Genomic DNA, 15,330 nt, shown 5'->3' with positions numbered 1-15,330 from the left:
CAAATAAAATTTATGAAATACCTTAAAATCTTTATTAAAGTTCTTTAAAATACTGTAAGAAAAACTCAAACAGTCTTCATATTTTCGTAAGAATTTGATGTCTGAAAATTTTCGAAATCGAGTAATTGCGCCACAGTAGCCAACTGAAACAAATTTTTTGAGATTATACAAAATTAATAATATACGTATAAGTTTATTGTATTACTGGAACCAGACCACTATCAATGTTGATGGCTACTAGCCCGCAAGTGGAAACGGCGAATAATAGACAGACACGCCAGCCAAACCGTACGCAATCGTACGCGTGCCTGACGAATCTTCAAAATCGATTATTTCTGAAACGAAGCCCTCGTTGTAAAACTTTCATTCCACGTTTCGACTTATTTTTGCACACAGAATCAATCGGCATTCAATAGAACCGCGAAATACGCCTTATCTTCTATAATTCGATTTTCTACAATCAGATCATACTGCCATTTCGGTTCTGCTAACTCTGTACATATGCACTTGGTGTGGTACCAAGCAGGGATCGAATGAAACTGTTGACTTTTATAAATAAAAGTTATTTACTGAACTTCTAACTTTTAAATCATTCCATTTCTGTTTTAAGGTAATTTCGTACATTAACACTTTAACTCTGTTGTAAAAGTTCAGTTTTAACAGTAAGTTCTGAAGGATCATATATTTTTTAACAGACATTTTAAGATACAATATAAAAGTTGGAATTATTTTTTTAATTAGCATTAAGTAAGAAATTGAAAGCAGGTTAAATATAGAAGTGAAAGCAAGTTGTGGTTTTTATATAATCATTTTATTTTACTAACAATAAGACGAAAATTGAACAAAACCTATTTAGTTACTCCATGACGAGAAATCTGCTTGCCACAACTTACACTTTTTCAAAACAGAATAAACGTTCCTGCTTAACTTGAACTTTTTTTACTTCCAAGAAAATAAAAGTTGCCTATCCATGCAAAAACGTATTCAATAAAAGTTTCAGTGAATACACTTAATTTTACAACAATTTCTTAGAACAGAGATGAAAATATTTAAAAAAATTACTGGAATTTCATAATCACTCGAAAATTTTGACAATTTCATTCGATCTGTGGTGCCAAGTTGCTATAATATCTTTCTCTCTTTCAATAACCGAATTACCAAAATTTCTTAGATTTCCTATACGACTTCTACATTTCTGTACGTCTATATACCCACTTGCAAAGCATTCGAACGGTTGCCCGCCGCTGCAGATCACTTAAATGGCGGTAATGAGATGCGACTCACGTGTAAACGCGTGAAACACTCGTACCCAGTGCATTAGGCAACACGCTGCGAACAGAATGATGAAATACTGACGATTTCGTCTGACGGGCAGGTTTCTATTTCTAGACGGTAGTTCCGTGACGACAGGAGCCGGTGCTGGAGGCGGAGCCGGTGGCGGTGGTAGCGTCGGCGGAAGCGTCGCTGGTAATGTCGACGCCTATAGGCAAAGCAGCAGCGCGAGTCCACGTGGGGTTGTAACCGGTGGCGGTTATTGCGGAAGTTCGGCGAGCACCCCTCACAGTCACAGCACCAATGGAAGTTATTCGGTCGCCAACCCGTACACCGGCAGTCCAACCCTTTATACATCGCGTAAGTGCGTTTTTCATCTTACTATTAGTCAAACCTGCCCCGCCGATTCTGTTCCGCTCCTTTTAATACTGCTTCAGCAATCCGAAATGTATCGATGATTTAGTGCTCAATGAATTATAAACAGCATTTTTATTTGTAATTTAACAGCTATGTGTAACAATATACAGTTGGCTACAGTGGCGGATTTGTGACACGTTGTTGCAGATTTTCATTAAATTGTTATTTAAATCAGATATCTCAATATGTTGATTCGATTTTTCTACTTATCTCCACTTTTTGCTGGATAACGCAAAAGATAACGTTTACAGAAATAATGTGCTTTTGTATGGTTTCTAATTCTAAAATTGGTGATTATATAGGGTGATTCATTATGAGTGATGCAATTAGTTGAATTTGCAGTACAGAAGTTTTGTAAACTTGTTTTCGTTTTTAAAACAGTACCTCGCGAAATCTATTCAGTACATGTTGCAGTGTGCACTGAACTAAAAATTAGTGCAGCTAATCTTCTTATAGGCTATAACCTAGCACAGAATAACTTCAGTGTTGAAATATAGTAGTACGTACGTTAAGGATGTACAGTGATTTAATTCATAAAGCGTAGCTTTCTCGCAGCAATGTAAGCAACATTTTCAAAAATTCACACAATAATATATTTTTGCGAAGACGAAATGACTGAGTTTCACGTGTAAACCTACCCTAAATAGTTCACTAGTAACATGATATTGGTGCTACTTGTAAATTCAGACAAATGAAAAGTGATCTGTAAGATTTCTTAACAAATTTTCGTCATCGAAAGCGAAGGTTCAATTACAAAAATTTTGTCCTGCACTTTCGACTTATTTTTTCATAAAGAATCACCTCCTCCATAAGTGTACCACCAGTAATAGATCTGCCCATATTGCTGACCAATTACAAATCTAAAAGAAAATATCTGTCTGCTTTATAACTCGCTAAACAACATTCGACAAAATCTAATATCAATTAATATTGGCTAGAAGCAACCATTGATGCCCTTTAGTCACTTTATACTTTGATTTAATTCTTCGATGTTATGCGATTTCCATTTATCAAATACCATTATGGGAAAATGCGTTGGATGAAAACAACAGCCGAAACTCATTCAATTTCTTCTTGCTAATTCATGAAAGTAATGCAACAAAGTGTGTAAAATGGTAGAAGGAAATTTGCTTCGGAAATCTTTACCCGATACACTTCGGTTTACGATTTTGCTGTAAACGCATGTAAGTACAGTATGTGCGCACGAAATCCTGACACGCACGCGCTTTATAGATTTAGCATTCCGTCGAAGTGCACGCACTTATGATTTTCCCTTATGTGAAATTTTCGTTTTAGCGCACGAACAGTATGGCATTTTCTATACGTCCGGGGACGGGAGTGCGTTCGCCCCCGTAGTTCGACCACCGACCACCTCAGTCCCACCGCACTGGTCCACACAGCACCACCTCGCCACAGCCGCCCAGTAACCGCTAACCGTCCACCATCACAACCACCATCATCACCACCACAACCACCCTATGCACTGCGATTAAAGAATTATGAGAAACATGCACGAGAGACGAGATTCGAGGATGTACGTACACTCGTTCATTTACGAATCCTTGATAACCACCCTCCTCCCCTTGATTAGTATTTCGACGTCGTATCTCGATCACTTTAATTCCGAATTCTCATACGACATTTGGTAGTCAAAGTACACTAAGCAATAATTTTTTCTCGATTTTTTTTATTAATTATACTGCCCTCCTTAGTTAAAATGTCCTATTTAGCATTTCGAAACAGCTGAAAAAACTGAAGTTTTATCATTTTCTTTGTGTCACAGTGAAATGCATAGGGTTTTCTAATTTTATTTAAAAGGTAAGAGACAGGGGGAACTTCAAATATTTCAACATTTCTTGAAAAATGGAAAAGTGCCAAATAGGACATTTTAACTAAGGATGGCAGTATAGCTCTTCATAGCTTTAATACTATGGTAATACGTTCTCTAACGGCACAATTCGTGATTCTTTTACTATCGGAAAAATATTTTTTCTAGGGAAAATTAATACTTTAGTCGAAAGAATGTCATGCATGAATATAAGTTCAATATTTATTAAAAAACCAAGTTGAATTATTTTTATGATCTGTAATAGCTTTTCACATGGATTTACCGGAAACAATTTTTTTGGCCCGTGCACACGTTCAAACGAGGCAAAAAATTCTGAAACTTCTTTTCCTGCGCTTCATCTTAATAAAACGGTATCATAATGAATGAAAAAAAGTTGAGTCCTTGATTAAAAAACTAGAAACTTCAAGCGTTAAAATGCGTAGAAAATGTGTATAAAATCTCAAACTTTTTTGTTTCAGTATAATAAATTGGCCACCCACTGTATTTGTAATATTTAATGGCAATCAAAAAAATTGAAATTAAGTGAATTACTGCAAATAACATTACATAGCAATTACAACGTATCATGATTTCGTTTGGTGGAACAGAAGCGAACCTTCGTGTGTAGTTTTATTATTAACGGGAGATGAAAGTGCCCTTTTGTGAGACGAGTGTCGCAGTGTCGTTTATTGCCGCCGATTGTTAAGGGAGCCACTTAGCCGAAAAGATCGTTAGTGCCGTCAGAGTGGCCGTTTGGTTGGCACGTGTCTGAACGACGTCTCCAATACAGCCTCGTCCTTCGTCTTGTAATGTATGCCGGCCTTCGATCGCGTGCAGTTCATTGAAATCTCCGTAGAACGTACAGGGTGTCCCAGAATACATGTCACTGACAACGCAGATGGAGATTATTTCCCTTGAAAAAATAAAAGTAACACGAACACGTGGAATGAAATGTTTCAATAACGGGCGTTTATTTCGAAAATAATCGATTTTGAGAATATGCAACACATACGCGTGCTCGGCAATTAAAACGTGTGCGTCGCGATTCGAATAAAATTTCAAATTGGCATTGTTGACAAAAAATATTATTGTTTTGTTAATTATTGAGCCGTTACAAATATTGAACACGAGAGAATTTACAAATTCATTTTTATACCCAAGAAGGGTATGTTTACATACAAGAGCGTCCACAGACTTTTTCTGGGGGAGGGGGCAACTTTGGGAGATAGTCAAGTAGACAGGCGACAATTGAAATTTAAATTTGAAATTTGACAATTGAAATTTAAAAATATTCACTTTTTTAGTATAAACTTAATAAAGGTTAGTTTTTAAAAATAAGCGATTTCTTCTCAAGCCAGGGTGGGGGCAAACCCTCCTGCGGACGCCTATGCTACATGTCCTCAACTGCTTCACCAATTTTATTAAAATCGAAAAGACGAACAAAAACTTGTTCTACATTTTCCAATTATTTTTTTAACTTTTAGGATGTATTCTGGGACACATCGTACTCTGTAATCATAATATAAATATATCATAATATATATAACGAATACCAAAGTTATACAGATTCGTGTATATCAGTAGTTTTTTAAAAAAATATTGAGTCATATTTAATTTATTAATAGTTATTTATGTACCTTATACAGTGGCATGTAAAAGTATTCGGCCACCCTTTAAAACAGAATAAGTTATTTAAAATTGGTCCAAATGACTTGAGTTTTTTTAGAACTAATCCTTCCAGCTTCTAAAAAAACTCAAGTCATTTAGACCAATTTTATACAAGGTATTTTGTTTTAAATGGTGGCCGAATACTTTTGCACGCCACTGTATGAGAATTAGGGAATACAAAACGACAAGTATATTCATAATCATAACGAATATTCATTCGCGGAATATTTTAAAAGAACAGGTGCAACGAATTACCAAAGTATTGAATTAAATCTGAGTGTTTAATTCTGCTTATGTTAGTTAAATATACAATTAGCGATTAATTAATTGCGTTAACATATTTTAAAAATGAAACGTTCCTCATATCTCGTTTTTTATTTAAACTGGTGGTCGTAGAAAGTATTTGACCTCGTGAGTTTATGTAAAACAATGTCAATAACAAAACAATTATCATATTAAAATTAAACAAATTACAATATTCTGACATCTCGATAAAAACTCAAAATAAATAACAAAAAAAAACAACTTTATGATAATTTAAAAATATCCAGAAATTAATTGTGTTTCTCAACATTTCAAACTAAAATTCAATTCCTCTCTCAGAAATTCAGGAACACCGTGTAATTTCATTTCCCAATGTTTCCACGCTCTGAAAACCGAAAGCCGCCTTCAGATCTTATATTTGCAACGATTTCTGACATTCACGGTGAAATTATTTCTACCACCACCGATCGACTAATTAACAATTCTTTGATCACCAAGTCATAGCGCATTACACTAACGTATAACCGACAGTGGGTATGTTGCAGGATTAGGGGAGGTTGTCGGTTCACCGTTCAACATGAATCCATTTATGTTGCCTACCTGCAGCCAAGGGTATTCAAACGCCGGCAGTCCGTTGCTCTCGTCGAACACCAAATAGTGTTACGAGATGTAAGCACCGACGAAAATATCGAGGGGCTGTGTCTTCATGGAAGCGAAATCCGCCGGCGCCGACCGCACTAAGCGGGTTCCAACGTCGACGTAATCATCGTGTTTGTAGTTGAACATCGCTTTCTCGAATCGAAATTGATCCCCCCCACCCCCCAGTCACACCCTTTCCTTTCTTCCCCCAATATCGCGCGATGAAAAAAAAAAAGAATAAACGATCGCGCGGATCAATTCTACGGGAAACGAGCTGAGTTCGGGAGATATATCGAAACCAGTGCAAAAATTAGATAACGATTTACGATTAACGATCGAGTAAGTTAAGGAATGATACATATCGAAGAGCGCGATGTTTTCTGCATCGATCGGCACAGTCGTTTGAAGTACAGCGAACAGTTGTTAGCGATATGGAGAGTGTACATTTTTTTAAGAAACGCAATCGGTTGCGCGTTATCTTGCTACGAGGAATTTCCAAAGCGAGTTCGGTAGTGGACGCGTCATTGAAAGCCAGTTGGGTAATGTTTATTTTGGCAACGGAACGGTTACGTCGAAGCTGCCGCGCTTATAAATTTCAAGGAGCTGGCCAGGGGTGTCTCCTCGTACAAGGTAACGAATCATTGATACTCTTAGAGAACAGTCGGACGACTATAGCCTTCTCGTGTCGCTGATATCGCTATTTTTCACGTAGCTATTCGAGCACGAGAAGATGAATTTTATCGAGAAATTCGAGTACCTATTTTACCCTGCGCACCCTCCCCTCGTGCTTCGATAGAATCGTCAAATTCGATCGGAACTTCCGGCAGAATATTTTCGAAGTGTCTTCCTTCGATTCGGCGGGAAAATCCTCTAAGAGCTCCACTAATTCGAGCGCTCGGAAGCGGCGGTAGTATACGCGAGGCGGGGACGTTCACAGGGTGTCGAGGAAATTTTATATCAAACCAAGCGGGGAACTGATGAGGGTCGAGGGAAGAAAGGCACCCACTAGACAGACATATCGCTTATCAGTGAGTAACAGACACCATAGTTTTAGAGAGCATTTTCGACTTTGAAATTTTAACTTCTTACCCGTACGTTGTAAGAGACTAACCAATATCAGTTAGATAGCGTAACGTCTAATTTGTAATTTGTAAATTTTCTTGTAAATATTGTTGCGATGTACAAAATGACAGAACTATTTCTAGGAATCCGATGGAACGATATTAACGTGATTGTAGGGCGAAAAATTATTATACATAGGTGTAAATAACTGTAGAGCGCCTGTAGCTTAATTCGTATGATTGTATGATTGTACGGCGGCGATCCAATCTTTTAACGTGCTGACTATGGAGTGGCTACTTGCACATATTTGTAAGAATGTGGAATAAGTGTAATGGAAATTGTAAGAAAGTTAAATGCAACGTCAAGTAGGATTTATTTTTATTTAAAAAAGAAAATGACATTGGCCGTCAACATTTATTATATCGCTTTTAATGATTGTATTCAATGTATACTTCGACGTTCTGCGCGGGGAGCTTCGCAACTATGTATTTAGGTATAATTCAGCGCTGTCCAAGCTCGCTCCCGCGGGAGCTTGGGGTTCCCCCACTCTCGTCCGCGTTGTCAGGGATACCGCGCGACGCTTACGTGGCAACCTTCGTAGCGTCGCGCGGTCTCCATGACAACGGAAGGCACGCTGCGCGGAAGAAAGATTGGAAGGGGAAGCAGGCGCGTGAGGGGCCCCTACGCTGGACAGCGCTGGTATAATTATTTCCTTAAATTCTGACGAGAGAAAGAAAGATATCCGCGGCAAGTTACGTGTAACATTAGAAACTGGAAGGGCACGTTAAAAATTGGATTGTACCGCAAGGATTGTATAAAACGTATAGTTGATTTGAATCGTTCGATAAGCCGGCCCAAACGAAATCTCAGAACAAACGAATCTCACGAAAGTATACGAACTATGTACCAGAATTGAAAGCTCCGATTAGTCCAGATTTTGCAGCAGTCTACGAGCGTAGATCGTATCGTTTGTCGGGACGAGTGTCGTTAAAAAGTTATTATTGTAAAGAGTTCCTTTTTGCATATCGACTTGGTGAGCATTCTCTCGTAATGGAGAGTGCATTGTTTGTTCCGGAGTGACGACGCTCCGCGATCTTGTGATCTTGATTGTAATACCGATTACCACTTTCGTTCGATCACACAGTGTCATCGTTTACATGACGGGTCGTTCTTGTACGCATGCGCAGGCACGCGAGACACGCGCGCGCGCGCGTACAAACACACGTCGGTGTATATTTAAATAAATTAAACTTACATTTTTGAGAATTAAAAGCCATTGTTTTTTACTGTTTCGTGCACCCCCACCTCTAACTTGACTCGCTGTTGTTAGAATTCCACCGTTTTAAAATAGTGGTAAGTATGACAAACGTATTATGTGGCACTTTAGAGAATATATTTTAATAGCGTAACACCGTAAGTGAACAAATTTCGTTTCAAATTTTAGTATATTTGTTCGTATATGCACCCTGTGAGAACTAAATGATAAACGTAACGATGGAAAAGGAATGTTTACTTTTGTACATTACTGTTTAAAAGGTATTCAGTAATGGTAAACTGTGTTTTCACGGACCTCTCAATATATCTTAAGCCCGAGTAGATATCAACTCGGTTTTTGAATACAAAGGTTACCCACACAAATCCATCAAAATTAATTTCAGAATTTTGCCCTAATCAACCCCTAAGGGGGTGAAAAGGGGTGAAATAATATATTTTCACGGATTCCTCAAAATCTTTTAGGCCCGATTAGATATCAACTTGGTTTTTTACTTCGAAAGGTTACTCACATAAATGCCTAAAAACCAATTTCAGGATTTTGCCCTAATCAACCCCTAAGGGGGTGGTGAAAAGGGGAGAATGTGTTTTCATGAAGTCCTTAATATCTTTTAGGCCCGAAGCGAAGCGCGAGTATATTTGCTAGTGATTTTTACATTTCTTACTTTCAACGGCATAACGTTAGTAATATTATAATTATTTAACGTTTTGTACTCTATTTGAATTATATCTTATATTTTCATAGTTCTCACTAATATCACAATTAGAAATATTGAATTTCTGATAAAATGCGCACCTCCTTTCCATTGCAAGAAACGAATCCTAAATGTTTGTCCGTAAATAGCCTTTTATGAAGAAAAAGGACAAGGCCTTATTTTTACGTAGGTACCCAACAAATGGTGAAAACAGTATAGGGTCATTCCGGGAGAGACGCACCTAGCGGAGAGATGCACTACTTCCTGTTCCGGCCACACTACATAAGTGGCAGCACTGTTTCAACGCTTAAGACGCGTGTTCTTATCCACAAACATAACCTTATTAAACGAATCACATCGATCGTACGATTTAAGTTCATTAAAATTGAAAAAACTTTTCGTTGCGTTAGATTTCAGGGGAAAAATTTGTGTGACGGTGAGTAAATTGGATTCGTTGCCCGGAGTGCTCAAAATGGCTCCACGAAACATGTACTATATATCCCCCCCCCCCCTCTGTAATATGTGTAGAAGAGAAAAAAAAGAATGAAAGTAGGAAGAAGAGGGTGCCAATAAGTAGGTACATCGCCCCCGAATCTAAAGTGCATCTTTCCCTCAGGTTTGGGGTTAGATGCACTTTTACGAACTGTTTTAGAAAGCGTATTTTAATCTTAAAATAAAGTTTTTGTATATTTAATATTTGTTATTTTGTGAAAGAGATTTAAATAAAGAATCAAACTGCATTTACCTAAAATTTCAGTTGTATTTATTTAAGGCTTTACAAGCAATCGAAAAAAGTGGTGCGTCTCTCCCGAAATGATCCTAAGAAAATCGTACTTTAATATTGTGAACGCAAAATACGTCACCATTGAATAAACTACATAAAAGATTTTACGTTCGAGTGCCTTCAGTCACTGCGAGCACCTTCTGTTCGAGCACTTTTTTCTCCCGGGGAGAAACCACGTCGGGATCAACAAATAGCGAAACAGGATCTCGAGGACCACTTCGTAGCGATTAGTTCACATGGTGTCCTATTACCTCTAGCCGCCAAACGGTAGCGCGCACGCTGCGCGTTATTGTAAGGCTGTTTGTGTTATTAGATTTAGATTGGCCGGCACGTGGCACGCGGACTGGCAGGCACGTGTCCTATTGCAAACGCTACAACGTGGGCACAATACGAAATCGTTTTTCTTGCAATATTGATTCCCTCGCTGGCTCCTGCGAAAACACGCTCTTTCATCAGTGATTTGTCATCTCGCTATTCTTTTCCGCAATGTACCAGCCCATGCGGTGACTTAATTATTAATACGATCGTGAGTCACCCTTTTTTTCAGGCGAAACGTCGGATATTTAATTGTTCCTTTCATAATTAGTAATCATTGTTGTGAAACAATTTATCCGGGCTTCTTATGGCCTGCCGGGATAATTAAAAATTGTAAAGGTAACAACGAAGAGCACTTTTAATGCTTTTCAAAATTACGCATAAGCTGCAATATACGTAGAAGAATCATCAAAATATTCGAGCTCTACCAGATGGATCTTAGAGCATGGCAATCCACGTCAAACAGTGGATTGTCAAGATAGAATGTTAGCATTGTAGTCGTCAGTTGTCATTCAAAGTGCTGAATAAGTCTGAACAAACTGGAATCGTCAAAATGTAAAAGAGGAGTGGCATTAAACTGGTAGTAGGTACTGATACACAGTGTTTCAAGTTAATCAATGTCAGCGGCGGATTCAGGAGTCTCTCTTGGAGGGGGCGAAATATGTAAAAGTACATAAGTACATTTTTTTAATCTTCTTTTACAATATTTAGAATTTGCTTGTAATTTATATTTTAAATCTCTATCTGATACTATAGCCTAAATAATTAAATTTACATTAATTATTTATACAGAATAATACACAATGTCATAATAATTTTCTATTTTATTACTCTTGGGGGGGGGGGCGCCTCTATTGCCCCCCTCCGAATCCGCCCCTGATCAATGTATATAGTTAAATAAAACAAGAAAGTGTCAAATTTAGAAGGCTTCGAGTGTGGAAAAGCTATATTTTGTAGCGAAATGTACATCTCGAAGTAATGTCCAGGAATTTTAAGATAAAATAATTTTCATCTCATAGTTCCACAAAAGGAATCATCAATAAGATTCACCAGAGAAAACGACTGAAGTTTAGCCAATTACACACAAGGAAAATAAATATTATAAATAATAAATTATAAATATTATAAATAAATAGACAAGTTGGACTTTTATATAATTGAATTATTTAATTCCATGGGGGTGCCAGTTTCTTTGAAGAAAAGCTAATAAATAAATGGATACACAAAGCAGCTACCTATAGAAAATAGGTTCAATTTCATTGTGGTAAGAGTCTTTAATTTTGAAAACGAATTCTGAACGAATTGACTCCGTATACAATATTTGAGCACTGAGCCATCGATATGTTCTTCACCGATGTCCCCGACTGAAAATGTTGAAATATTTCGGTGAGCTACTACAGTGCGCACTTTGTATTTCGATATACTAATAGGCTTTTTCGCTGAGTTGTTTCAACCCCCTGGTACAAACAGCACGATTCCCACTGGCCGCCAATCCACCGCAAACCGTCAGCTTAGTTTTTTGGCACGTGCGATCCCATAAAACTCTATACGAGGCGTGTCGCGCTCAATCTAATTGGAATCTGAAAAAAGGCAAAGCGCAGAGTTTTATGGAAAACCTGAAGGCGTAGCTACTTTTTTAACCTTTCCTCGCACAGCAGCAACGATGCATTCTCTCCATTTGTAATTCCTTATTAATATTTTTCTATCATGTTTCGCTCTGGTTCTAAATTATTAATTATTTTGACATCTTGAATATAAATTTCCAATGCTAATGAGCTAGATTTTAACGCGACAATCTCCGAGTTGACGTATAAACATTGTTTATTTCTTCATAGTGCTAATTCTTTGCCGGTTATAAGACATTAATCTCAGTTTAATAACAAAGTCATTCTGACAGCGTTGGGAAATATTTACTCAGCTTCTATTCCACTAAAAATAAAAAATTACAACTGCGTGCCATGAATGTAAGGATCCCATACAGCACACTCTGTTGCAGGAAGGTTCCAGGAAAGTTGCAGGAAGATTGCGGTGCAGCATCGGAACGTTCCAGCAACATTGCTGGAATGTTGCAGGAATCTTCCTATGTCCGCCCCTGTGGAACATTGCACGGCAACGCACATGGAATCTTCCTGCAAGCTTCACGAAACGGAGTGTGCTGCATGGGTACTTAATAGGTACATACTTCAAAGCAATGTAGAATTGATTTGCAACGCATTTTTCTGTGACCGATTGCAATACACTTATTCATATTAAATGAAAAAATGTAATCTAGAATTTACAGCATACTCAATATCTTGCCCCAAAGCTACTTTTCCTCATCTTCTTTCCTTCAAATTACTACATATGAAATAAAGCTTGATTGAGAAATCTATGTTTACCATAAATCCCTTCTGTCATGTCAAATTGGAAAACAGCGCAATGACATTTCCTTTATAAAATATAATAAAGATATTTAATGTAGAAAATTGTCATAGTTGTATTTTAAGACTGTTTCGCGTTTTGTTTTGTTTTTATACATATTACCCCAAGAATTACATGGGCCCCGGAAAGTATATTGACGCGCCACTGCGTATGCTCTTTGCGCCACAGCGATATCAGGGTAGAATTTGAGTCGGGCGTCAAAGGGGATGAACTGTCGGAGGCCGGCAGGGATAGGAGCAATCTGGTGATGCACCCTTGACAGTTCACCGCGATAAGATCTGCTTTTTCGACGGTCAGGCTCCATTTGAATTCTGTTTGTCTGCCCCAGCGACGCCACCCTTCGAATCCATTGTGCTTCTATCGATGTAAAAGAATATTACCATCTGCTGATTACCGGTAATCCTCATTCAACGCTATTGAGTTTCCTTCGCCGTGCCAACACCTATGGCAGCCCGCAGTATCTGATAAATAAAAATATTTAGGAACGAAGAATAAACGTTTGGAGTACCATTTTGCTGCAGACATTTTATAAATTTATTTATAAACCGCGCTGTTACATCAGTTACTGTTTGCAACACCTGTAAGTCGCTAATGAAATTATATGAAATTCATAGGCTCTTAATGACAGCGTAATATATCACGTCATTTCATATATAAGTAATGTTTCTTATCATGCTTTAAACAAACACTCGTATCTTGTTAAGGGGATGTGTTTATATAAACTTTCCCTTATGCCTTTGAAAAAGTATTCCCTCTGCAGTCTACGACTATTTGAAGCATTCGAATCGATACTTTTCACTTAAACAAAAATCAGAAAATGATTCCATCGCGATAACGCTAGATCGCGTACGACAAAGACGTCTTTAGAAAATATTAAAACTTATAATTGGGACCTCATACCGCACCCACCATATTCCCCCGAGCTTGCATTAACCGATTATCACTTATTATCGAGCACTTCAACATTTTTAACGGGTAAACAATTTGACGACAGTGGGCACTTAAATTCAACATTGAAAGAGTTTTTTAATTCAAAACACCCCAATTTTTTAAAGAAGCAATTCACAATTTCCTGTGAGATGGGAAAAGATCATAGAAAGCAATGATCGATACGTCGATGATTAAAAACAAGTGTAGTGTTAATATTTTTCACTGAAAGGTAGCGTCATAAAACGTCATCACTTAGGTTTGGGATGACCTGCTATAATGAAGCACAAAGTTCTTTTGTCACATGTGCTTACTCATAATTTTTACAATTCATGTTGTATAACGTGTCGCATTTATATGTAAGTCAAATTCATTTACAAATAAACCTTTACGTGTAATTTTTTATTTTTCAATCGTTATTCGCAATGAAATTTGCCTAAAACAAATGTAAATTGAACCTCGATTAAATAAAAATCTTTACAATTTTTGTTTATTTTATAAAATACGAGACCATGGTATACGAAGCGATACAATTTTAACCGAAGAGAATAAAATATAAAAAGGTACTGTATACCTATATGTACAACAAAATTGTTCAATAATCAACTGCCGAAGAGACGTATTTTCTTTTCATATATATACTGTATATAAATTTTTAATGTGATTATCTCTGTAATTAATGCATATTTATTGTAGTATACTATAGAATTGTGTAATTGCTGTTCCACGATATGGACTGTGACATATTTAGCGACACAAAAAGCGATAACTCGACAAGCCAGGTTGGCCGAGCGGTCTAAGGCGCCAGACTTAAGTTCTGGTTCCCACATGGGAGCGTGGGTTCGAACCCCACACCTGGCAAAGAAGTTTTTTTTATAGAAAATAATAAGATTAGGTTTCATTTTTAATATTGATACATACATCGAATACTAATGTTATTAATTACAACTAAGTAAAAATATTTTTTTTATTATATTTAATAATTACTACTTATACAAATAGTCAAACATTGTACATGATGGGTGGAATAGTTAAACTTGTTACCGCCATAATTATAGTTCTTCAAAAAGTACTTAAGAATATTTCATTAAAAATTGTATAATTAATGATACTTTTATTATTTAGACGAAAGGGTAATAAATAAATACGTTTTAAAGGATGGAATATTTATTGCATATCGTCCGATACTATAATGTTTTAGATGAATATTTACGGATATAACTTAACTCTTTCGATGAACAAATTTTAAATATGTTTACATTTTTAACTGTTTTTAAACTTGAATGAATTATATGTTGTTTACAAGCTCCTTACAGTTCATTTTTGGTGTTTTGCAGATCGATATGGTTCATCTACGAATGGTAAAATTAGACCGAACGGAATGTTGGAAATTATAGCAGTGATCTAAAAACGTTTAGCCTGCTACCTTTAGACGAAACAACGAATTATTTCTGCAATAAAATTAATTCTGTCGATAAAATGAACTAATACAATGATTCCTTCGTTAACGGCAACCAACACATCGTAAAGAACATGAAATCACAGACGAAGTATAGGATAGACCCACAGACGAAGTATAGGATAGACCCACAGACGAGGTATAGGATAGACTTATCACCTTAGGGATGTTGGTGTCGCTACTCAAACTGTATTGCCGACCCATAATTTGAAGTCTGAATGTAGTGGCATCTGCTCATGAACAGCGTCCAACTCAGCAACTACTCTGAAATGCGTTGCAATGCTGAAAGGTGTGTGCGTACTTGTAT

At 37.1% G+C, this 15,330-nt stretch overlaps 1 protein-coding gene and 1 non-coding gene across 8 annotated transcripts in view; both read left to right on the top strand.

Annotated features, from left to right (window-relative positions):
• Kn (EBF transcription factor knot) overlaps positions 1-7,632 on the top strand; it is a 119,822-nt gene extending 112,190 nt beyond the window's left edge. The window contains exons 12-14 of one of the 7 annotated variants that reach the window (XR_013085367.1): positions 1,390-1,632; positions 2,986-3,223; positions 5,995-6,134. Coding sequence is in view for 5 of the 7 variants with exons in the window: in XM_076813035.1 (XP_076669150.1) it covers positions 1,390-1,636; positions 2,986-3,223; positions 5,981-6,190 (695 nt within the window). In the remaining 2 variants the exon portion in view is untranslated. Of the gene's footprint in view, positions 1-1,375; positions 1,637-2,985; positions 3,224-5,980 lie in introns of those variants that run through there. The other 6 variants (XR_013085366.1, XM_076813035.1, XM_076813036.1 and 3 more) reach the window with 6 other exon arrangements.
• Positions 7,633-14,341: 6,709 nt separating this feature from the next.
• Positions 14,342-14,425, top strand: Trnal-uaa (transfer RNA leucine (anticodon UAA)). The gene has a single exon. It is a non-coding gene; the product is annotated as a tRNA-Leu (tRNA).
• The last annotated feature ends 905 nt before the right edge of the window (positions 14,426-15,330 follow it).

This window comes from Andrena cerasifolii, chromosome 5, assembly GCF_050908995.1.
Source record: "Andrena cerasifolii isolate SP2316 chromosome 5, iyAndCera1_principal, whole genome shotgun sequence".
Lineage (NCBI taxonomy): Eukaryota > Metazoa > Arthropoda > Insecta > Hymenoptera > Andrenidae > Andrena > Andrena cerasifolii.
Note: the sequence above shows the minus strand (reverse complement) of the source record. Positions and strands in the feature narration are given on the sequence as shown.